Source organism: Olea europaea, chromosome 16, assembly GCF_002742605.1.
Source record: "Olea europaea var. sylvestris chromosome 16, O_europaea_v1, whole genome shotgun sequence".
Lineage (NCBI taxonomy): Eukaryota > Viridiplantae > Streptophyta > Magnoliopsida > Lamiales > Oleaceae > Olea > Olea europaea.
In genome coordinates this window covers 914,349-941,487 of record NC_036252.1, presented here as the reverse complement: position 1 = coordinate 941,487, position 27,139 = coordinate 914,349, and the positions used below count along the sequence as shown (strand labels likewise).

The 27,139-nt window shown below is 32.5% G+C and overlaps 1 protein-coding gene across 2 annotated transcripts; it reads left to right on the top strand.

Annotated features, from left to right (window-relative positions):
• The first annotated feature begins 13,343 nt into the window (after positions 1-13,343).
• Positions 13,344-22,283, top strand: LOC111411610 (AT-hook motif nuclear-localized protein 23-like). 2 transcript variants are annotated; one of them, XR_002705849.1, is made up of 3 exons: positions 13,344-14,389; positions 19,837-19,912; positions 22,036-22,283. XR_002705849.1 is itself a non-coding variant. In XM_023042127.1 (2 exons), the coding sequence occupies exon 1, from the start codon at positions 13,539-13,541 to the stop codon at positions 14,382-14,384; it is 846 nt and encodes a 281-aa protein (XP_022897895.1). In that variant the 5' UTR covers positions 13,344-13,538; the 3' UTR covers positions 14,385-14,389; positions 19,837-20,946. The 2 variants fall into 2 exon arrangements, 1 of the variants encoding a protein (XP_022897895.1); XM_023042127.1 differs by lacking the exon at positions 22,036-22,283 and having other exon boundaries at positions 19,837-20,946.
• The last annotated feature ends 4,856 nt before the right edge of the window (positions 22,284-27,139 follow it).

Genomic DNA, 27,139 nt, shown 5'->3' with positions numbered 1-27,139 from the left:
TTGTGGTCAGAACTTAATTTTTCTATCTAATTATTTTGATAATGCAGTAAATGTAAAATTAAACCACCACAATGCACTGAGATTGAAAAATAAAGAATGTTGAGAATAAATGCATAATTTCGAACCTTTTTTTCCAAATGGGTGATATTTTATAACGCTAGAAAATTGATTGTCAATTTGATTGGACAATTTTCTTAGTATTAGAGGGAGGAATTAAGAAATTAAAAATAATGTGTAAATATCATTCGATTTATTCAGATGCATTTACTAATAAAAAAGATAAACAATATCTCACGCACCAATTTAAAATGCTCTAACACTAATTGATGTCCTATGAGAATAATTTGATAGCATTATATTTGATATATCTGTGGCATGCTTGAAGCGTGATGGTATTCGATTCTAATACAAAAAAATCTTCAAACAAAGATAATCCCATTAATGAAGCATATAATCTTGATGAGTATTTAGACATAACAAATTATAAATTTCTAGAAAAGTTTCAAATACATGATATGTTGAAAATTGAAATATCTCATATCATGGAAAAATAAATAGAATCGAACAAAAAAGAAAAAGTTGTCGACAATAATTTTACATATGATGTACTGCATCATATAGCGAGAAATCAAAATAAATTGATCAAAATAATGATTGACCAAATGAAAGGGACAAAATTCTAAATTGAATTTACTAGAAAAGCCTAAAGTTTCTGAATCTATGGTCTGAACATCTAAAGGTGTATATTTATGCGAAATAAAAATGAAAAAGGTAAAGTCGTAATATAAAATATACAACTCTTTACATAATAAATGTCGCGAAGACTTGTTTAAAAAGATAAGCTATCATGTAGTGGATATAATCACAAGTCTATTTCATTAGCGTGACAATACGTATCTTGTATAATTTTGAAACTATCCTAGAAGGATTTAATATGTAAGAAATAATTCAAGTGATATTGTATGAGGGAGAGTAAATACGCATTGTACTCTTTTTTCCTTGACTAAGGTTTTGTTTCATTAGGTTTTTCTGGAAAGGTTTTTAATGAGGCAATTTTTGTGACATATTCAAAAGAATGATGCACTATTTTTCCTTCATTAGGATTTTTTTTTCCACATGATTGTTTCAATGAGACATATTCTTTATACAATGATGCCCTTAACCTACAAGACATTTACCTTCAAAAAATACTCTTATATGTATGAGACTCTCAAAGAAATCAATAAGAGTTATTTTTGAAATTATCATATTACTACAATTATCAATGATTGATAAAATATCTCGTATGAAGACAGTGTTACTTGAAGACTATGCAAGAATTAAAATCAGGGTAGCTATAGCTGTGCTCTTTTTCCTTTGATTAAGTTTTGTCCCACTACTCCAAACTATTTGTTTTTTTTTTTTTCATTTGTTGGCATTTGTCCCATAGAGTTATTTTGCCAAACAAGGTTTCAATGAGATAGTTATTGTACAAATAATCATCAGAGGGGAGCGTTATAAAATAATGAGATAATTATTAATGATTATTTAATATTATCATGATATATAGATAAGTCTTATCTAATCTAGAAGATCTATTTCATTTCAATTGTAACTATTATTTTGAACCTTATAAATATAAAGTATTGGTTCTTAATAATATATACTTGAGTTTTGACCTATTCTCTTATCTACTTCTCTCTTTCATAACATCAACTTTATTTGGGGAATATTTTAATGAAATGACAATACTCGGTGACCACATTTAACTAGGAATGGCAAATAGGCTCGGGCTGCCCGTGGCTCGACCCGTGTGACCCGCTGGTCGGCTCGAAAAAAAATGAGCTGTCTTCTTTAAACAAAGGCAATTGGTAGCTTGCCTTCACAGGGAAAAAAAATTGAGCCTCGACTTCAATTTTTTGGCTTAGCTTTTGCTCAGCTCAACTCGAAGTAAAAGAAGCCCGTCTTAAAAAGTTTGAACCGAGCTTGAGCCTTGACTCGTTAATACCCTTACATTTAACTAAGTTTTAGGCAAGAAACTTTAAAAAAATTCTTATTGCATTTGCATAACCATTTAATTAGTCTATTTGGTATAAAAAGTGCTAGTCATTTCAATCTTAAATATAGAAAAATGTAATCCTTGAATTAAATTCAAAAAAAAAAAAGCCTAAACTTTCAAATCATTTTCCCTTTATATATAATTTAAAAAATCTTTTCCAAATCCATCTATTTCTAATATTTTGACCCAAAATTTTATCATGAATAATCACTTGGTTAGTTGGTTACGATATTAAATTAAGACTATAAAAGAGAGAGAGAGAGAGAGAGAGAGAGAGAGAGAGAGAGAGAGAGAGAGTCATTTGTTTGTTAGTATTATTCTAATGCTTCGAACCTTTTAACTGTTTAAGGATCTTTATCCACCTAATTTAACAATTCATAGAATCAATCAGTCATTCATATTAATGATTGTTGGATTAATTATTCTGAAATTCAGGCTTTTTTCAGTCATACTACCTAATTAATTAAAAGGATTCAAAGAAAATCATTATTAAAAAACAAATTTCATCATATACAATGTTTTTGCCATCATCTCATGTTGTTGTGGATTAATTCTTGTCACCATAGTTCATGTACAATGTATCGATGTCGATTCTCGATCTCTTATTTTATTGTAAGAATCTAATGATGTGTTTGGCAGAAAAAATTAATTATTATTGGCTTGTAGTAAAAATATAAAATAAAATTATGTTTATTATATTATCTATTTCTGCCAAATATTGTACATTAAAAGTAGTAAATATAGTACTTTTATTTAGTATAACCAAACCTCGTTTTACCAAAGTAATCGTATGTTCCTACAAAAATTTATTTAGTGGATAGGGTGCAACTCAATTAGGTCCACTGCCTGTTGTTTGATATAATTGTATCACATGGACAAAACCTTGGACTTTCTTGAAATCAACATAAAACTCTGTAAAACCAATATCAGAAGTAAACTGCCTGAATTCTTAAAAAAAAAAAAAAAAAAAAAAAAAAGTTAAACCCCAACCTTGGGGCCCCCCCCCCCCCCCCCCCTGGTAAAAAAAAAAAAAAAAAAAAAAAAAGGTTGAACCCCAACCTTGAGGGCCCCCACCGCCCCGCCCCTAGAGTTTTGTGAGGGAGGTAAATCGCGGGATGTGCCTCAATAGGCTAGGGAACAAGAGCTGTATGTACACTGCACTTACAAAGAGTCCAATTTCATGTCTCGAGAATCGAACCCCTACACCGCGGCTGCCAGTAAGGCATGAGATAACCTCACTCTTATCCTTTACACTACTGGGCTATATCCCGAGGGACAAATTCTTATAATGAATAGTTGTATTGTTAGTTGTGGATTCACCAAACAAATTCAAATAGGGAGTCATTATTGGGTTTAGTACACACTTTATCAAAAGAGAGATGTTAGAGAAAGTAGGGTGTCCGATTTTTCTCTCACAAATTTTTTTCATCATACTGAATTAATGTAGCGGTGGCGAAAATGCATATCGTAGAATATCTATAAATCTTGTATTTTTATTTCCTTGCCTGCTATTTTATTGTTATTGGTAGTATAAAATTGGAGTTTCCAGTTCTCAACTGTATTTATCACTTATACACAAGGACAACTATTGCGGAAATTTTCGAGAAATTTTTGATTTTAGGCTCGAAAAATCAACCAAATGAACACCAATCAACTGACTCAATCCAACAACCCTTAATACCTTGGTTGCCTCAGTTTTGCCCCACAAAGGAGACACTTGGTGGCGGCAATTGCAAGCTATAAATGGAGGAAGGAGAAGAAGAAAACAATACTTGAATCTCTCTCAAATCCACCTCAAAATCAACTCCTCTTTCGGCTGCCTCTCTCTTGCAACAATACACACACGTTGAAGAAAACACCCGGCTAGGTTTATATAGGCATTGGTTTAGTTTTGGGCCAAGACTCGCTCATAATGGGCCAAGTTAATTGGGCTAACAATAAACAAATCCACACATTAACCAAACTACTAATTCAACTCAAACTTAGGCCATCCAAAGGTCTATTTCTTGTTTCTGAGTCTAGCCATCCCTTTGGTGTCTATAAAATATTCGACATCATTTTATCATCGTCGTCGAATTTATTGGATATCAAAATCCACCAACAACATATGAGACAAGTAGAGATGACTTATAAACAACACACCAAACCAAAAAAAACTTCAACAAGAAAAAAATCCATCATCAACGCTAGATTTCGAGTATCTACGATGTTTACGTTAAGCAAGTGTGTTGGCACAAACAATTTGATTTGTTCTATTCATTTTACAAGTCTATTGAATAGTTTAATGCATAAAACAAAGTAAAGTAAAATTCTAATGATAATGGCCAACCTTGCAAATGTGTGTATTAGACATATAATAATGTTTAGGTAACATGGTGGGACTGCCGACTGCGGATTTAAGCAAGGATTAGGATAAGTTAATTACTTTCTATGAATCCGTAGACGCTTTCTCATTGGTTGAGGGTGACCCAACCTTTGAGATTATCAAGAAAAAAGTTGTTAATTAATATAAAACGACAAAATTAGCATAAGTCATTAGTTAGAGGTTCCATTGGAGCCCTTGGGAGGCTGAAAGGATGGCAAGTGCTTTAAAACGATCACAAAAATAGATTCCATTTTACGGGAATGGTATAGAATGGATAAATTCAGTAGTACATAATTTTTCATCCATAAAGGTATTCATACTCCTCACATGAGGTGGGATTCATTTGAATAAAATATTTGAGTGGGTCATACCCATGTGAGTGTATGGATACCTTTATAGATGAAAAATTATACACAACTAGCACAACCCATATAAAATAAAGAGAGGCTAAAATATTTCCTTTTGGTATCGATTAATTTAACTTAACAAAAATGCTATAGTGACAAATTTTTTTTGACATAATGGATGACCGAAACTCACATTGACAAGGAGCCCACTTCTTATTCTGGAGTTTTTATTCATGCAGGGCCCATATGCTGTGAGAGAATGTCAACCATTATGTTAAAAAAAATTCTGGCAAAATAGTTTAATTGTTAACCTAATGCTTCGTAGTAGTATTTTGAAGAGCATAAAATGTGATTGAACGACATCTAGGGAAACATTTTAAAACCGTACTTCACACACACAAAATATGTGCTTATTTTTCTAAATTCGACAATTTTACATATACAAAATCAAATTATTGAATTATCTTATAAAATTTATCCCGAAAAGCTAGTATTCCTACCATCTACAATGGAAAAAGAGAATATAGTACTTTATCAAAAATAAAGAAAAATTTAAACTTTCTTTCCCTGTATTTTATCAAACATGCAAAATTATTGTTGGACAAAAGTTTTCTCCTTTGCCTCGTTATACATTATACGTTTTTATAGTATAAATTATTTTGATGGAAAAACACATTTTTTTGATTGCGAAAGAAAAATTATTATTCACGACTACATGGCTACATTTTTCTAATTTTTGACTTGAACCAAATAAAAATAAAAATATACAAATTTTATGAAAAGTTCGTCAAAAATTGAATACTACTAATAATAATAAGTGATCTTCTTTTCTAGATGCTGACGAGACAAAAAAAAAAAAAAAAAAAATGAAAAACGAAAAAAAAAAAAAAAAAAAAAAATGTAAAACGCAGGAAAATAATTCCTTATACATTTAATTGACTTGATTTATTTTATGTAAAATTGAAAGAAACGAACATTTCCCGTTAAATAATTTATTATTGAGAGATGGCATTCTCTCTGTTGTAGGCTAATTTAATGTACACGTATACTCTCAAACTAACTATACAACACAAATATTTTAACATTGAAATATAAAATTGTATAAAAGCTATAAAAATAAAATATGAGTGTTGAGGTGAATCGACTTCAATTAATATCAACAATCTTGAAATAACTTCGTTAATACTAAAAAGTGCCTAGAAAAAGGCATCAAATTTCTGTAAAGAGACAACTACCTCGAGAAATAACAGTAATTTCGTGAAGTGTTTTTTTAGCTAGGACTATTTGTCATACAACATTAAGAGTTTGTTTGGGAGGAATTTTTTATTTCAAAAAATTGATTTTTTGACCGTTATTTCACTATTTCAGTCGTAATCTTTGACTTTTTCTCTTAGAAGTGGACCCTACTTTTCTTCTAACGATCAAAAAATCAATTCTCAAAATCCCTCCCAAACGGGGCCTAATTTTAATGGCACCACCAAAAGTATTTGAACAATGCAAAATATGCCGTTAGTGTGAAGTTCATGTACTAGTAATAAAATATGAAGATTCACATCCTTACATTTGAGTTTCACTTGTAAATTAACTTTTGTTGGGTTTTTGATACCCAATAAATCTCGGACTATGATGTTAACGTGGGTTAATATTATTTTATAGGCATAAGCCGATGAATGAAGTAAATTCAACAACCAAGTTCATGAGCTACACCCGGCCCAATTGTATTCCTTATGATAGCTTGAATCTTGGCCCGTTTACCCCTTTAATGACCTAACATAAAGCCTAACCCTAGAGTATATATTTGGTTATAACCCTAGCAACTTTCATATGATGATTGTGTGATTTTGAGAGAAGAAATAGTGAATCCCGGTTGCCCCCTTTTTGTGTGAGAAAAAGGTATTCAGAAATGTCCAGAACGCTTGTATAACGTGTACAATTGGTGGTTCTTTCATAGTATACCTTTGTGGTGTCTTCTCCTAACCTTTGTGGCCATAAATCATCATCCTTTCTTGTCCTACGTGGGTAAGATTGCATAGCAACCAAGGTGAATCAATTGGTTGGGGTTTGGAACCGATTGGATTGGTTGTTGGTTGAGAAAGGTGCGTTGGACTGAGTTTGAAAAATCACCGTTTGAAGATCCTTTTGAGAGAGCTTCCGCAACAATTGGTATCAGAACTTCAAGGTGAAGGTTTTGGCTCGTGAAATCTACCAGAAATCGTCAAGAAAATCGGCAGAAACGCAGCAGAAATCAGATCGAAGAAGCTGTCCAAAAACTGTTAAAATCAGTCTCCGTTTTTCGCATTTTCTAATCAATCCAAAAGGAGTTTGGAAAAACGGAGACCACTGGCGTGATGTGCAGGAGAAGGCGGACCTGCAAGCCGGAGCGTGTCAGTCGAAGGCGGAGCGTGTGGTGGCGCGTGAGGACCACACGCAGAGGGAAGAAACGGCCCGTGCAGGCGCGTGAAGGATTTTCTGGCAATGGTCCCTTCAGGCAGTTTGTTCCTTATATTATTTATGACATTTTTCGTGTTGAAAGTTTTCTATTTCAGGGTACGCAGAATAATTTGGATAGCGTTGTTCTTCAGGCGTTCGGGACTCGATTGTGATTTTTGGGTTGCTACAGTTTCCAGAGACTTTAGGACGAATAGTGGTGGTCCTAAAGTGATAAATTCGCAACTCTCATAATTTACGGACTCAGAAAGGTCCGCTCTGATATATTGGCTTAATTTAGTTTAAATTTCAGCATTAGCAGATCATCGTGTGGGGTGATCATTAGGATTGCGGATTTTCATTGCTTGACAACCATTGCTTGTGCTAGAAAGTTTAGGAATTATTTGCTCTGTTTTTGAAGTGTTGAGTTTTGATTGTAAGTTGGTAGTTGATTTTGTGCTTTACCTATCATATAGTCACTGTGTGAGACTTGTTGCGTGGAAATTCGAACTTTTGTTTACATACCTTCGTGTTGCATTGATTTTCTTGTTAGAACACCTGGACTTGACCCATTCGAATATTCCCTTGATCTAAGATCGTGAATCTTACGAAACCCTAGGAGTCTAGAACGGTGTATATTGCGGCCGTAGGATAACTTTGTGTGACCTATCTGTGCTTTTGGTTGTTCTAATTTTTTTTTAAAATGTCTTCACGCTTTGAAGTTGGAATTTTTAATGGGAAAGAGGATTTTTCAATTTGGCAACAAAAGATGAAGGGTATTTTGATCCAACAAAAAGTTTCAAAAGCCATAAATGGCAAATTTCCTGCAAATTTAATAGAAGTACAAAAAGAAGAGTATGATGAACTTGCATACACTTCAATTATTTTACACCTGTCTGATACTGTTTTGAGAAAAGTAGGAAAACTGGATTCTACAAAACAACTTTGGAAAAAGTTGGAGGACTTATATTTGCTTAAATCAACTCCTAATAAATTGTACTTGAACGATTTTTCAGCTTTAAAATGGATCATTCAAAGGATTTTGATGATAATCTGGATGTCTTTAACAAATTAGTTCAAGACATCGTTAACTGTGATGAAGAGGTATCTGAAACGTATAAGGCTATTATCTTGCTTAATTACATGCCTGATTCATATAGGGAAGTTAAGAATGCAATTAAATATGGTAGGGACACCTTAACATCGGAGATTGTCATAGACTCACTTAGGAGTAAGGAGATGGAGATTCAGGCTGAAAAAGAGGATAACAGGAGTGGCGAGTTACATATGATGAGGGGTAGAATGAAGTTTAAGCAGATGAATTTGGGTAGAACTCAAAACGGTAGTGATTCGAGTAGTGACTCGAGTGATGAGGGTAGTAAGAAGAAGGGCAAGGGACAAGACAAGTCTAGTGGTAGAAGGTGTTACAGTTGTGGTAAGTCTGGACACTTTATTAGAGATTGTCCTAAGAAGAAAGATAAGCTGAAAGGAAAGATGAGAGGTGAGACGAATTTAGTTGAGGGGTCGAGTTATGACCCCAGTGAGGTTTATTAAGTGTAAACCTAGTCATTGCATATGCATCTATTTGTGATCCTTTCTGCATGTGTGTGATTGTCTAAATTTTGTTGCATGATTATCTGCTACATTTCAATGTGTTTAATATGTGTATTTGCATGAATTTGAGACATTAGGATTACTTGGTGTAATTGCTTGCATGCATAGTGGGTTAGGATGCATTAGCAGTGCGTTGTGTGTCTTTTGGTAAGGTGGAGTATAGATGCCTAGAGGTACATGATGGTTTGTACCGGGGATATGGAGTGTGACATTTGGATCACGAGTGGAGATGTGATCAAATGTCTAGGATCCTTTATCTGGAAAGAGACCCTAATCAGGTGGAGTGTGAGAAAGACACTTCTATCACTTCTGTTAGGTGAAGACCCATTATCCACGTAGGTTGGGAGAAGTGATGTGGAGATAGAGAATTATCCCGTGGATTTAGGATCTATTGTAACTTACTAGTTAGACATGAGTTGAGTGATCTGTCTAGTGAGTGTGGTGGGCGATGAGAGGAGATGTGTTCTCGAGGTGTGAGCAACACGGAATGGGATAGGATAAGTGTGGTGAGATCTTTTTTTAGGGTCATTTATGCATGTGTTGTATATGTGGTTGACCGTGGTTTGATTGACTTGGTGTTAATCTATGGTTCTATGTGAACGTGTTTCTGAAAAGATCTGTGTGTGTTATCCTATAGTATATCGTCATCGCATGTATATTTGCTCTTGATTGTTTACTGTTAAATATTTGCTTCTACTTGGGTGTTTTTGACTTTAACCCCAGTGAGTACATAGAGCAGGTATGGTATATGTTTCAAGTTGGAAACACGAGGTAAGGTCTGTGATCCAATTTTATTGGCTACCTTGATTATGCAAGGGTTAACTGTGTGTTTTGATTGCTTGCAAATTTATTGGGTATCAAGGTGGAGATTTGTTGGGTTTTTGATACCCAATAAATTTCGAACTATGATGTTAACGTGGGTTAATATTATTTCGTAGGCATAGGCCGATGAATGAAATAAGTCTAACAACCAAATCCATGAGCTACACCCGGCCCAATTGTATTCCTTATGGATTGTTTGAATCTTGGCCCGTTTACCCCTTTAATGACCAAACTTAAAGCCTAACCCTAAAGTATATATTTGGTTATAACCCTAGCCACTTTCATATGATGATTGTGTGATTTTGAGAGAAGAAATAGTGGATCCCGGTTGCCCCCTTTTTGTATGAGAAAAAGGTGTCCAGAAGTGTCCAGAACGCTTGTATAACGTGTACAATTGATGGTTCTTTCATAGTATACCTTTGTGGTGTCTTCTCCTAACCTTTGTGGCCATAAATCATCATCATTTCTTGTCTTACGTGGGTAAGATTGCATAGCAACCAAGGTGAATCAATTGGTTAGGGTTTGGAGCCGATTGGACTGATTGTTGGTTGAGAAATGTGCGATGGACTGAGCCTGAAAAACCACCGTTTGAAGATCCTTTTGAGAGAGCTTCTGCAACAACTTTATATAAATTTAGAACTCTGTACAAATCATTTGTCATTCTACCTGCATAGATTTCATCTATCATTCTAGCTATATAGATTTTCTGTACAAATAAAAAAACTGATAAATTTATAATAACTAACAATCCTCCAAAAGGGGGGGGGGGGGGGGGGGGGGGTGAAAATTGAAAAGAATAGAGAGGATGATGATATGATAGTGAAATCGGATATTGACAAGGTTAATAGAATCCCATGAAGGGACTGCTAAATCTTCTTAAAAGTGAATTAGATTAGACAAACCTAAAATGTGATATCCAATTCTTAAGTGAAAGTGCAGCGTCTGTCTGCTGACCCTTTTTGCTAAATTTTTGTTTTCTGTCTGTCTCTCTTTGTGTTGATGAAAGGTAGTTGTGGCCATTCAGTTGTCTGTAATTTCATGACTTTTACGCAAAGGTGCCGCTCGTGTTGTGTAACATAGGATGCTGTGCCCTGAAATGGTGGAGGGTTGGTGCGTGGGGAGGATCGAGGTGGGGATGGGGACGCGAGGGGGGAGGAATAATGTTATTTAGATGCCACTATTGAGAAAAAAACGATATTTTGACAAATGATTTTTTTGAAGAATGTACAGTTAAAAAGTAAAGAAAAATTTTAAATTTATCTGCAAAATATTATATTGTGTAAATGTGTTATTGGAAATGAGTATACGAATTAAATAGTTTTATTTAAAGGAAGATGTACAAGGGCTTAATATTTAGCACTACTGCCTGCTGGTCACAACACCAATCTAATGCTATGTGATATAGTTAAATTGAATAAAAGATAGAACTATATCTAGCTGACTTGCTCTAATTAACTCTCGAACTGCAACTTTGTAAATGAACCCTCGAGGTGGGTAGGATTGATGTCATTTACATTCAGGATTTAGCCCCGATTTGGTCTAGTTAAAATGACAACCTTAATAATATGAACATAAACCCGTCACTAAAACAACCTAAGTATGGAAAACAAATAGATTGTATAAATTAGAAAAGGTGAATTATATATGAGTGTTATTAGCATGTTCGATAAATTAGACTAAACGCGATTGGATTCAGAAGTACAAACTATCGCCTACTTCTATTCTTTGATTCCGTCAACTTTAACGTTTAATATCTAAAAAAAAAAACAAAAAAAAAAAACAAACAAACAAACGTGCGCCTTATATATTTAAAAAATCATGCAACATTTTCTGGAACATATCGTAGGATATAACCTGTTGAATGTTTAATAGCAGAATGTTTTTGTACTATCTGATAAGAAGCATGACATGCAATCTACCTCAAGAATGGAAAAATGACCTATAGTTAGTTATTACAGACAGTTATTTCCTTAGTTCACTTCATACTATATAAATAATGTCAGTTTAAAAACAAATATAAGAGGTTATGCAACACATTCATACTCACAATAAATTCCCATAGTTATCAAGCAGTGTGATAAAACAAATGAATAAATATATCTTTTTATGTATATAATTATAGGTTTAATCCCACAAAATCACCTTTAAATAAATAATTAGTGGAATTTAAAACTATTACTTTATGCTTTGATCATTAATTAATTACTTGCAACCGAATGATTGAACATCTCCAATTTTATTTCTACTTAATTAATATATATGGATTGAAACATTGTACTTTTTAGCAAACTCAAATATTTACTTGTGCAATTGTTTAAATGGTCTTTGCAAATTCTCATTCTAAATTATTATTATGCTCTTGTGATGGATGTCAAAGCACTCAAATTTTGACTAGCTTGTTCGTTTTACCAAAAATAAAATATTTTATGGTAGGGAACTACCACGTAATTAACTAATCAATACATGACCAATCACATATATTTCAATTTTCAATTTTCAAAAGTATTTTAAGTTGAAGTTCAACCTATTTTCAATAAAAGTTCCTTAATTTCATGATTACTGTTCAATCTCTGATTATTCAAGGAAATTATTGTCTCAATTTACTGTTTCAATTCCTCTCTCTCTCTCTCTCAATATATATATATATATATATATATATTGAGAGAGCTTTTTTTATATTATAAGGTGGTGTATTCCATAAAATGTGTAGCTAAAAAATGGATATTAGTTGCGAATCCAACAGAGACGGATATAGGGGGGCTGGGCTGGGCTGGGCTGTAGCCCCCTCTCCCCCAGGTCGAAGAGTTTTTTTTAAGGTATTTTTTATTTTTTTTTGGGTAAAAAATCAGTTTTTTTTGTGTAAAATTTTTTTTTCCACGTAGTAGCCTGGTTTGAAATTTTGTAACCCGATCGTGGATCCAATCCTGGATCTGTCCCTGGAATCCAATGAAATGTATAATAAAAATTAAATTTGACTAGCTTAAAATTTGAAAAAAGCTTTACGAGATAAGAGTGAGCACTCCTTTAAAAAAATTGAACTCAATATAATGTGATATTAGGGCAGCTCAAAAATTTCAAACTAACATCTCTATCTGTTTAAATTTGAAATGGATCAACGAATTTTTAAGATTGATATTATTGCAACGAGCATCTTTGTGAAGCATGTTAACCGTAAAATCTCACATTCATTAACTATGATAACAATAAAAATTCACTTGTCAATACACATATATACTACAGTTTTCACATCAAAACGAAGCAATAAGGACAAAGAAAAGCCATTGATAACGGACATGTAAAAACACGTGCATCCTTTAGTTGTGATTCTTGTTCTTCTTTGTATTGTGGGGTGGGGTGGGGTGGGGTGGGGTGGTGACTTTTGGCTTTAGTTGTTGAGTCGAAATATATGCATTTAAATAATATTGTGGTTGGGGAGAAGAGAAATCATAATCACACGCTACATCATATGCATCCTTATCATGGCATCTCCTACGCCCTGCTGCTTTTCCTCACTATACAGTCTTATTTTTCTACGTTTGTATTAAAAAAGAAAAAAAAAAAGTTAAAATTATTTTTATAAAACTGCTTAGCTTATTCCTGCTTCATAATACTTACCGTGTTATCGAAATATTTTATAGTCATATTTTAATCAATAAAGTTTACTATCATATTCGTATATGCTCATTGTATATTATATATATTTATATATGTTTGCTTTAATTTGGCTGCGTCTGCTACTCTCTCCCTTTTTCTCTCTCATCCCTTCATTTCTCCCCCACTTGATTGTCTTTGTTTTAATTCTATTCGTTCTAGGGTTTGAAATTCTGGGTTTAATTTACTTACTCTTGAAAATTCAGCGAATTTTTAGTTTGATCAATTATCATACTTTATTTTTCTTTGTTTCTTGTTATCTTTGTTGTACTCTATGGCTGGTCTGAACTTAGGTTCTTCTCACTTCGTTTCTCAGCTTCACAGGGCTGATCTACACCTCCAAAGGCCACAGGACACCGTCGAGGATGACAACAATCAAAACCCATTTTCCGGCGAAAATGATAATGATACTATCCATCATCAGGGCTTTGAGCTTGATACATCGAATACAAGTTCAGGAGGTGATGTGGTGGGGCGTAGACAAAGAGGCCGGCCTCCAGGTTCTAAGAATAAGCTAAAACCGCCTGTGATTATAACCCAAGAAAGCGCAAACACGCTTCGTGCACATATACTGGAGGTTGGCAATGGCTGTGATGTGTTCGAGGCCGTGGCAACCTACTCAAGGAAGAAGCAGAAAGGGATTTGTATATTGAGCGGAACAGGCACAGTCAATAACGTAAGCTTAAGGCAGCCTACCGCGGTCGGTTCAGTGGTGGTTCTGCAGGGAAAATTCGAGATATTATCCTTGTCTGGCTCTTTCTTGCCGCCACCAGCGCCGCCTGGAGCCACCAGTTTGACAATATATTTGTCAGGTGGACAAGGCCAGGTTGTTGGAGGGAGTGTTGTGGGTGCTTTGATTGCTTCAGGACCGGTTATTATCATTGCGGCCTCGTTCAATAACGTGGCGTATGAGAGATTGCCCTTGGAGGAAAACGAGGTGGTCCAGATGCAGCCACCTCCGCCGTCCACTGGCGGTGGAGCAGGTTTTGGCAACCAATTTTCTGATCCATCTTCAGGGCTTCCTTTCTTGAATTTACCAATGAATATGCCTAATGGCCACCTGCCAATAAATGGTGCATGGAATGGAAATTCAACTGGCAGGGGACAATATTTAGGTTAAAAAAGGTCAGATAATCCATAGATTATTTTCCATTTTATACATTGAGTTCTTCATTGTCTTGAAGATTTTCTGGGGTTTGGAATTTCAGACTGACCATTTCTTTATTGCACCTTGTTGATTGGTAAAATAATTTATCTTGCCTGAATCTTATCCTAAATTTAAGGTACTTTATCCTATTTAGATTCATTTCCTCAAGATAATTTATAAGTATAAAATAAAGTGCTTTTAATGGAAGAAATCAAAGATAAATCTTATGTAATCTATAGTGGGGTCATGATCAGAAACATAGAAACAGCATAAAATCTAGTGGTGTCATCAAAGCTAAACTTTGTTTCTTGTTTCCATTTCAGCCATCAAAACACTCATTTTGTAAACTTATGTTAGAAAAGTTATGGAAGATCAAGATCATCTTAGCTATAGTGAACTTTGGAATTAAATTACTCCATCCGAACCATCCTCATAGCTTGCAGATCGAATCAGGTCACTCCTTTTTCCAACATGATCATGGCACATCGATTCCCTTCTTGTCTCCAGCCTTGTTCTATTATAGTACTGATAGTTTGTTCCTCGATTCAGTTGTCTTAATTAAGATACTATAAGAGAGCAGTTTAAAGCATCTACAATTAAGAGGCTGTAAGATAGGGGAGATTTACTAGTTCAGAGCTCACTATTTCACAGTAGAAATGATGAGTAATTTTCATTTTTTTCCCATTAGGCCTAAAGATTTTTGCTCTATTTCATCAAAAGCTAAACTCCTTGCATGCCTGCAAAATTGGACTAGTCAGCCATAATCATATAAACTCAGCCATTAGCCTAATCATAGAGTGTCACTTCATTAATATCAGATTCTTTATTGAAAGCATGAAATGTATACATGTTTAATTAAACGGGTGGTGACTGGACTGAACACGTATTGTTGGAAATTTGCATATGAAATTGGTTTTGACCAATTTTTAATTATTTAGGTGGAAGTTATTATTTGGTATATGGAAAATTAAGCCAATTTAAGTCACTTAATTACATGAATTATTGAAAAATCACTTAGAATATTCTAGAAATTGTGTTGGCTGAAAAGGTGTCTTTGTATATGAAAGATTGTGACTTTTGGTATTATCATTTTTCAAGAGACGTGTCTTCAAATTTAGAGACTAATTTCAATATATGTGTCTTTTTCATAGATTGTGTCTTTTGAGACAAACCTTTTTAACGTTTATATATAGACTTTACGTGTTTATTCATTCATGCACTTCATAATTGCATTATTCTAATGCACATTCATTTAAAATTCTGCATTTATTTGGAGTCGAGTTTCATATAAAGAGGGTTCAAAATATAAGTAGGTTTGTTGGTCTATGTAATTTGGAGTGCTCCTATTACGAGACATGGTCGTTGTATTTTGAGAGACGAATGTCGAAAAATCGTTAGCACCCGTGCAGGACATTATTGTCTTAAGGAGAAAGAGTCCAACTATTGCCTCGACCAAATTCATATTCATGTATTTCTCGTTTATACTTTACATATTTGATTTTGCTAAGTCAAAATTCTGTCCGATTTTATGCACATAAAAAGTATGTTATTTGAATATAATTTAAGCATGTCTATTTTTTCCAACAATCTTAAGACGATAATCTTTTATCGTGCTAATTTATATTCGTTTACCTGCATGTAGTAACCATGCATTGGAATTTGTACATTTTGGATGATACATGGAATTAATTAAGTCGTTTCACTAAATCCACTGCTGGTATTTTATTAGATTCACGTTTGAATTGGTACAAAATTATTAAATTCTTGGTATTTAATTCTGTTCACCTTGAAATAGAATTTTGCATTTATATACTGCATAGTTTTATTGGAACGTCATATTGTCTTCCACTAAGACAATCTGAAACTACATGATTATAAATGCGTCATAAATCAGTTTTATGTCAAGTTTGAACTTATGCATTTTGTATTAATTTTGTAGAATAGTTTAGGTTTTGGACGTCCAATAAATTATTTGTGTTTTGAAATTTTATACATGGATACTGTTTCTATATTTATTAGTTAAGGTAGAAAATTTCTTCTAAATCTTCAATGATATGCTGATTGCATATTCACATTTTATTTGTTTGAATATTCTTTATAGGCAGTTCTAATTTATGAAAATATGTGTAGTATCATGAATATGGTTAAATGAACGGATGTCATTGACTACTCTCATTGAGAGTTCTGTCGATTTGATTTTATTTGAAATGGTATGACTTTTATGGTTTAGTTAATTGAAAACATGCTGCATATGTACTTTCACATAGAAACAAGTGCTTGTGTTTTAGGGATCATGGATACCATTGGTTAATATATTTGTCATTAAGGTTAATAATAATAGCCACAATTAAATTAATGAAATTAAGCGAGATGGTTTGTGCAAAGTGAAGATAATATTATATTATCATGTTATTAAAATTGCACGATAGGAGAGTGTTTATGCACTATGACACTTAGTCATTTCAAAACAACAAGATGAATAGGTTGAATTGGTGCCTTCTTGTTTAATATGAAATGACACATATTGGAAACAAATGGCACTATCTCGTGAAGTGTCAGAAGTTTGATTAGTTGCATACGTTCTGAGAAGTTGCAATTCTTGTGAATGAAGATGCTTAGCCTTCTTCAATTTGGTACTATACTTATATATGTGTATAGATGCAACATATTAACTTCAATCTTGGAACCAATTAAATTGGTATATGCTTTGAAAGCATTGTTGGTTTACGAATCCTAAATTGTCTTTGGATCTATGTGTTTACATTGATCAACTTTGTATGATCAAATTGAAGTACAAGTATATTTCATTAGTATTATATCTGAATTGGCAACCCTAAATTGAAAGTGAGTAGACTTTCACGAAGCATTCGATACAAACATTATCTATTTTATAGATGAATTGAATTATAAGAAAGCTGATACATTCACAGTTCAAGCATAACCCAAAAATTGAGGGGGTTAACATTAATACATGCAAACTGATATGAAAAATTCATGACGTGTGGATACGAAATTACTAGTTGTACATTAATTCTTAATTGAGGAATTGTGGGAGTAACTTATGTTAAAAGTTATATTTCCCTATACCTTATAATCATAGAAAGATATCTATGAAGGTGAAAATGTAGAAAACCTTTATAGTAATTATAAGGATGATATGCACTAAGTCTAAAGTGGATAAGATGGAACGAAAGCCGATTATGGCGTTTGGATATGCAAGAACAATCAGAATATTTGAAGAATATTCATAAAGTTTAAATGCATTATAATATTTCAATGATGGTATTGAATACTTATGTATGAAATCCACTAGTAAAAGTGATTGACTAGTGCAATGATTTGATGGGAATCCTCCAACGTTGTTGTTTGGAATTGATAAAGCTTTAGATAAAAGCTAGTAAGAAGAATATTGGCTTCATAAGAGGATTTCTTGGTTCGTGACAATTTATATCTATTAAATGAATTAGTCGTTGGCTAGCTATATTTGATACGATACTAATTAAGTCAAACGTAATTGTAAGTCTAGACGTGTCAGTTGTAGACATAATATCATTAAGTAGTTAATCTCATATAGTGTAAATTCATGGATCCACTAAGAAAAGATTTACCGAGAGATCAAGGATACTGTATATCGAGTGGAATGTGCTTAAAAGCCTACTATGGAAGGATTTTTGTAATGGTAACCCAACCTTGTCGGCTGGAGATCCCAAAATCTTGATTCAGTGGAACAACTGATTTATGAAGATTCAACGAGCACTTGAGATTTAATTTCTAGCCATTCCTATGATAAGTAAAGTGCTATCTGTAGAAAGTTTTAGATTAAGTTATACTTTTAAAGATTTCTATATCTTGGACAAACCAAGTAGGGTATGGCAGGAACTCTTAATAGGATATCACTTATATAAGTGTGAAGTGGGGTCACTTTTATGAGAATATTTCAAGGCTCGAATTCTTTAAAGCACTTATGAAATTCAAGAGTTGTTCAGGGTCAAAATAAACATAACAGTGAGAACTCGAAAGTGTTAGAGAGGCTATTGTGTGAGTACTGTTGTCTTGGTTTACATCAACGGCTGACAATTCAAGACATCGCTGATTAGCCAAGTAAATCCAATGGTATTTCACTACGGAAGGTTCAAACCCATAAGGTACCTATCCAGATGCAATAGCTTTTCGCTTGAACTCTCTTTAGCGTCTCCATAGTCATTTGCATTAATTTTCATTCATATGAGGAATTGTTGGAAATTTGCATATGAAATTGGTTTTGATCAATTTTTAATTATTTAAGTGGAAGTTATTATTTGGTGAATGAAAAATTAAGCCAAATTTAAGTCACTTAAATACGTGAATTATTGAAAAATCACATAGAATATTCTAAAAATTGTGTTGGCTGAAAAGGTGTCTTTCTATATAAAAGATTGTGTCTTTTGCCATTATCATTTTTCAAGAGATGTGTCTCTTCAAATATAGAGATTAATTCCAATAGTGTCTTCTGAGACAAACATTTTCAACATCTATATATAAGACCCTATGTTTTTATTCATTCATACACTTCATAATTGCATTATTCTAATGCACATTCATTTAAAAATTCTGCATTTATTTGGAGTCGAGTTTCAAAACATAAGCAAGTTCGCTGGTCTACTAAATTTGGAGTGCTTCTGTTACAAGACGTGATCATTATATTTTGGGAGATGAATGCCGAAAAATCGTTAGCACCCGTGCGTGGCATTATTGTCTTAAGGAGAAAGAGTCCAACTCTTGCCTCAACTAAATTCATATTCATGTATTTCTCGTTTATACTTTACGTATTTGATTTTGCTAAGTCAAAATTATGTCCGATTTTATGCACATAAAAAGTATGTTATTTGAATATAATTTATGCACTTCTATTTTTTCCAACACGTATTTAATTTGTCCATTTGATACTATGTTTAAGCTTTTTAGCTGTATTTGAACTGATTATTGGCATTATACAGTAATCAATCAACGTTTCTCTTTTTAGTGTTATATGATCTACTTAATAGCTTTTAATTCCATTAGTTCATAATGTGTTCAAATTTCACCATTCAATAACATATCACCGCCTTCACCATGAATTCTTCCAAGGGGAGGTTTTACTTAAAATTAAGATAAAGGACTTTCGTTCTTCAAATGATTGTGTATTTCAACTGATGAAGATTGACAATTTACGCGATTAATTTTGCATGTTTTTCTTCGTAGGCGACTGAGGTTTCGCGATATGATTTGACATATACAACCAAACTCGACATTTTTTGTCCAAAACTATTAGGAAATAACTGCTTATAGATGACAGTAACAATGTAATATATATTCTCGTTTAAGTTCGAGCCCCAGAAGTACTATTAAGTGTACATTCTGATATATACTTATCTGTTTTAATTTTTTTCTTCGTTTTTTCTTTCAGAAGAACATATTTATGAACAATTTACTTGAATGGTTCCTACCAGTCAGGGTATTATTAAGCTGCAAGTTGATCGGAGGTAAGATCTTACGTCCCCTCCTAAATTTTTATTTTTATTTTTTTAAGAATGAATAAATATTTCACCCTTGGGGTGGTCTCAGAAGAAAAAAAGAAGAAGAAGAAGGAAAAAACTGCTTGTTATTTCTAACAACTCACCATCTTCGTGTTTTGCCACGAACTTTTGCTTTGAGACTCTGTAAAAAATTGCTTCCTCGATTTGTCTCCCTTACTCATCTAGCAATACCTATAGCAAAAAAGGGCGTTTGGTTTTTTTTCTCCTGCGCCATTAATACCTAAGTCATTATAGAAGCAATGATTTTTTATTTTTATTTTTTTAAATGTAATTGAATGGGAGATTTTAACAGTATATTGTATGTACTTTCATCCTTTTTGAAGAGTAGACTCTATTTATTATATTTAGTTATCAAAAGTCTTGTTTGAGAGTTTTGTTCGAATTGATTGGATACCAATTTGAATTGAATTTAGCAATGGACAAGATTTTGTGATGGAATTCTGTCCATATATCAATTGTCATCTTCATTTGCTAATGGATCTGATTTAGCCTGGTGGATTTTTTTATCTATATTCATTCACATATTTAGAAATGTTATAATGAACACTAATGTTCATCTTATATTAAGAATCAGTGACTGTCATATATCAATCAAAACTTCATCCATCATTGAATTAATATAACACATTATCGATGTTGAACATAAGATGAGCATCGATATTAATTAGATCATTCCTATTAACATATTAGACTCGATATTAATCCATCATTTTATGTATAAGTTGAATTCATTTTCTCATCAAAACTTGACACATTAAATTGTAGAAATAAGTGATGAAATTTTATAAACTTTAGTGAATTTTCAAAATGCATTAAAAATTAAATTGAGGATACCCTAAAATGTTCACGGATTCAAGTGGCACGAGGGGCCTATTATACCTCCATAAAGAAGGGATACGAGGGAGATTCTACACCGATTGGCATATCGAGCTCTAGGTATGCACAAAAAAATTGTGAAACTACAAATCGAATCAAAACAATTGATTTGAAGCCGTTGGTTCAGGTTTTCGTGGACCCGTGGTTATTTTTCCCTTAAACCGAACCAAACCGTTTCAAAATGGTTTTGGTTAGGTTTTGATTTTCAAAAATCGCACAAAATCGAACTGAACCATTTTTATTTTTTTTAATTAAAACATTAATTTTATTAACTTATATATTTTACAGTTTTCACTTTTAAAAAAAATACTAATTTAGCCATACAAATTACAGACAGCCCACTGAAATAATCATAGAAAGTAACTTAGGTTCATCATTACTGACTCATAGTCTACCAAGTTCACAATACATGTCCTCACTTGGTATCTAAACTAAACTAAAATTATTCCCAAATCATATGAAATGCAAAAAATAAAAAGAATAAAATATTTTCAACAATCCAAATCATAATTCAACAAAACTATGATAGCAAACCATGTCCAAAGCTTTAGAAGCCCTAACATAAACTCTCGTTTCCCAAATATTTGATATTTCTCTGTTCCTGTTGAACGAATCACCAGTCACCTTTTGCCTGTTAGTCTCATAATTTCTACCTGAATCGCTTCTTTCTCTCTTTTCTCGCGTTAAGTCTTAAATTCTCATTCAATCTATTTTTTCATTGCTCTTTTCTTTGTTGTTTTTGAACTTATTATACAGTTGTGAATTATGGTTTGGATATAAAAATAACTGTTTGTGTGCCAGATGATTAATAAACTTGTTTGTGATTTGGAAAGAACGAAGGACGGAACGTATGGATTGTAGACTAACGCATTAAACTTTCATAAAGTAGTTAGATAATGAAATTCGTCAATTTTCAATAAGCCTAAATTCTATCAATTTTTGTATATCTAAATATATCTTGTTCAATCCTTATATAACGTCTCACTAACAAGATGAAGAGAGTTTTAACCAAACTATAAAAGCAAAATGGCTGTTATTGACAATTTGAAAGCCAAACAAGAAAATTTAAATAAAAATGAAGAAAGATGTATTTATTCTATTAACATCTTTTAGTAACCAATTTTGAAAATAGTTTGTTTTTGGGTTTGATGGTAAATATGAATGTAATTTAACATTTAACACTATTAGTTCAGTTGGAGATCGTCGGTTATTCTGATTCCGATTTCACGAGATGCCAAAATAATAGGAGATCCACTTCAAGCTATATTTACCTGCTTGCTGGAGGTGCTATTTCCTGGAAGAGTGCTAAGCAGACACTCATAGCTACTTTCACCATGGCAAGAGAGTTTATAACGTGTTATGAGACATCAAATCATGGAATATGACTACGTAATTTTGTCACTGGACTGCGCATTGTGGACAATATAGAAAGACCGCTCAAGATATTTTGTGACAATAAATCAGCAGTGCTATATTCCAATAACAACAGAAGCTTGACAAAGTTAAAACATATAGAGATCAAGTTCCTAACTGTTAAAGAAAGAGTTCAGAGTGGACGGGTGTCAATAAAGCATATTGGGACAAACTCCATGGTTGCGAATCCGCTTACTAAGGGATTGATACAAGGTCTTTCATGAACACACTGCTCATATGGGTATAGTATCTCTTGAAGATATCTAGTTTCAGTGGGAATTTGTATTTTTGCTTTTCATATTGGACACATGTATTGTTAGTTTGGATCGGTTTAATGTTAAAGTTATTTTTGATTATAAAGTTATTTGTTTTATTATCTTTGAACTTGTTTAAAATAATCTCACTAAGGTATTAAGGTGGACCAGTTGGAAATAGGTATGTTATCGATCACATCACATGTAATTTTCATGCTACACATCCATGCTTGATCTATGTCATTCGATTCTATCGATATACGTGACCATTAATGGGTTTAGCTACATGAAAGTAGCGAAAGCCACTTTAATCCTATGTTGATATGATTGATGGATGGGATTGTTTTAGGTTGCATTCAGTAATGATAGCAAAATTTTGAGTACTCATAAGGTTATATTTAATGCACAATTATAAGGTGACACATATAGCCCAAGTGGGAGATTGTAAGGATTTTTTTAATCCATCGATGGGCCTATATGTGTGAATAATTGTATGTTAAATTAAATGCTATCAAATTCGGTTAAGCCCAATTAAAGTGATCTAATAAGACTTAGGTTTTGGATTTTAATGTATCTAATTAAAGTGTAGGTTTACATATGTGTAGAGATCGGGCCCAAGTGTGATGGGTCGAATTTGATCAAAGGGTGTCGTTATATAAATACGGTTATGGTCCCCAAATCACACGTACGTATTATTCATTCTCTTCTACATCCCATCACAGAGAGAAAAAAGGGGGCCGCGTGTAGATTTGGAAGACTATAGCGTGAAATTCATTATTGTATTAACCATGTTTAATTCAAGTACGCTTCCACCATAATTTATGTATTTATTGATGATTTAACATGAAAGATCCGGTGATTTAAAACAATAAATTATTCTACAAGATAAACTGCGGATTAAAACCGAACCAAACTGCAAATTACGATTTGACTTGGTTTGGTTCGAAAAATAAAATGATTTGGTTTGGTTTAAAAAAATTTCAAACATCGTGAAATGTTTTGAGTTTAAAGTATAACACAAACCGCCCAAACTAAAACGTGTTCACCCCTATTGAGCTCTCAAAGAAAATAGGGTGTGACTAAATAGTGTCATTAATCAAATTCCTAAATTGGGCAGTTTCAAATTTCAAATCCTTAGTTCATATTTTGGATTGCTATATTAAATAACTATAATCTCAAAGTTCCTAGTCCTTTATTTCTTACCAGAATGATTATTAAATTCAATCTAATAAAACAAGCAATATCTAATAAATAAAGAAAAATCTGCCCCATATTTCGAATACCTCAAATTTGGAGAAGATTTAGGCAGTATGGAATTCCAAGGAAAAATGGAATTGAAATTCCATCTTTCCAATTTTTTGTTGTTTGATTGGCAAAATTTAGAATGGAATTGATTTTTCCATCTTGGCTTGCCAATTGAAATTCCCACCAAAATGGTGGGAATTGAAATTGCACCATTTCACGTCTTTTTTTTTTTTTTGGGAATTTAAAAAAAATCTAAGAATTATTGTAATAAATTATATTCCTTTAATTAACAATTTTTTTTTTTTTTTTTTTTTTTTTTTTTTTTTTTTTTTTTTTTTTTTTTTTTTTTTTTTTTTTTTTTTTTTTTTTGTTTTTTTTGTTTTTTTTTTTTTTTTTTTTTTTTTACAATGGAAACAAATTATATCACAAATACCAGTAAATTTTATTCCTTTAATTCATAATTTTCATGTAAAAGAAAACCAAATGAACAATAAAAAAACACTTCTATTTCAATATTTTTCACTTGAAAAATTATACCAATCAAATACAATAAATTAACAATTTTCAGGAAAATAATTTTCAGGCAATTCGATTCCCTGAAATTCATTTTCTTTTCACCCAAATTCCATCTTGCAATCAAACGAACGCTTAGTGTAATTTACGAATTGAAAATGTAGAAAAGTTGAGTGAGGAGTTTGTTGATGACTTATATTATTTTAAGTAAATTATCATATCCATCAACGGGGCCTTTAGTATTATATTAAGGGAGATGTGTGTACACAACAAAATTTCACAGAAACTGTACGGACAATTCACAGTAATATATGGCGAAAGTCATTGTAACAATTATTTCCTTAACTTTTTTCGTGTAATTCTTATCTTTAACCTTTTATTAATTTGTACATCTCATCGCCATGATAATTTATATCAAAGTTTAGTTTCATGCTTTGAAACAAGGGAATAATATTTTTTAGCACTTCTTATTTTGATTTTTTTTTAAAATACGATGAGAAAGTAAGTTATTTTACGCTATTTCAACGAAATTTGAATATAAAATTGTCATCAACTATAAAATTTGTTAACTAATGAAAAGTTTGAGAATAAGAATGATATGAAAAATCGTCAAAGACATAAATGCAATAATGAGCAAAAATTAAGAACATTAAGTACAATTAAAGTTTTTTTTTACTTTTGGAGTCAATTGACAGTTTTGATAGTCAAACTAACGGAAAATCATCATTTTGGATTTGAGCTGCAAAGTTTTGAAGGTTTGGTACTCACGTGGCACAAATGAAATGATTGGGCAAACTCTGCTAATAAACGAAAGATTTGGTACCGTGACTACAATTTTTCCATTAAAATACGGTGAAAGAAATAAAAATTATGGTGTAGATATAATTATCCTGTTGTAAATTATAGGAAAAATTGTAACAGCAGTCCCTAACCTTTTCATTTTTTCAGACTTTGCCTTAACCATCATTTTGTGTTAGTGAAGGTTCCCAACCTTTCATAAATATGCACATGAGATTCATCTGAACAGAAATCGTCAAAAATACCGTTAATTGATCGAAAAAATTAAGAAATCAATATCCAATAAAATCGTCCAAAACACCGTCAAAAAACACAGTCCAAAAAGGTATCAATATTTAATAAAATTTTCGCCGTAGCAGATAGTTCAAAAAATTTTCCCGATCAACTGATGATGTTTTGGACAGTTTCCGTCTAAATGGACCTCACATGCATATTTATGAAAGGTTAGGGACTTTCATTGACACACAATGAAAGCCAGGGTAAAATCTGTAAAAAAATGAAAAGGTTAGGGGCTGCTGCTACAATTTTTCCTAGATTATACATTTATTAGTGAATAATCATTATATCCCCGCACCCTAATTAATATGACTTATATCCTTTGCAACTTTAATTCTTTCCTATAAATATAGGACTTTGATTCTCAATTAAATACACAAGTTCATTAACTTTTTTTACTTTCTTCTCTTTTTCTCTCTATTTTATAGTACTTTATCAGCACCAAATTATAATCAATTGAGCTAGCAAAATTTACTCGTCTTTCTACTCCCAAATCTCTAGGTAGGAAAAAATAACTTTTTTTTCAAGCAAAGAAAGTCAATAAATTCTAGCCAATTTGTTTAATTAAAAAAAACACAAAAACAAAAACTCTTCTTTTCTAGCTCAAAGAAAATAACTCGAATTGCATGAAAAGTTGGTATAGTTATTCAATCTATTTATATCGCTTTGAGTCTTTGACTATACAAAGTTACTAATTTAGCCTTCTAAAATAAGTCAAAATGTGGTCAAAATCAAATTTGATAGTCAACTAACCGACTTATGGATGAATTCCATCCATTTGTCCTCCAGCCACACGCACTTGAAAGGTTTGGAACCTTGGATGCAAAAATAAAAGATTAAGGTAAAAGTTACAAATATTTGAAAGGTTTGAGACCATAGTTGCAATTATTTCTATAAAATTAAGGGATGATAAGATTCATGGGGTATAGCTCTAAGGATTATGCTGCTTTACCAAGCCACTCGTAGCTCTAATGTCATGCTGAAAAGTATTGTAGGAACTAATTAATATCCAAAATTTGTTTTGTTGTATCAACTCAAATCCTAATCCAATCCTACAAACTTGATAACCTCGCAAAACAATAGCAAAAAAATTTGTTGGGCATCTTTAGTACAGTCTTTTGGTAAATAATGGCTTTGATTACACGTAATAATAGGCTTCACAATGGCACACGATGTGTCAACTAACGCAATAACAAGAATTTATGTTGAAATCCATTGTTCAATCATGTTTGTTTTATGTTCGATAATTTCCGTTGAAATTGTTATTAATCTAACCCCCACAAATGTAAAGCTTTTTCCATACAAAATAATATATCTTGTAATAGTTTATTACCTTTTGATAGCTATCTTGTCGTAAACACACACGCACATGTACCATCCAATATTATATCGAATTTCAAATCCTTTTTTGCTCATTTTTTGCATCCTGTAATATTTGCTAGAACGAGTCATGGATAAGTTGAGTTCATTTTGTAAAGTATTGACGGAGCTAGGATAAAAGAATTGTAAGTGCACTTTTCACGAAGTATTAATTGTGAGGGCAAGAGTTGAGAACCATAACGATTTTATTTATTTATTCTTTTATTTTATTTTGAGAATCTTGAAAAAAAATTTGGGCAAATTTTGAAATTTAGTGCAAAGGCAACTGATCTCACACTAAATCCGTCCCCATGGTAAAAGCACACAAGTCGGGATAATGACATTGCACCAAATCTAGTCACATTGCTCCCTATCGATCGTGATAAAACTTTTATTTTCAAGTCAAGCCGGGCCCATCTTTGAGCCCGCTGGCCAAGCC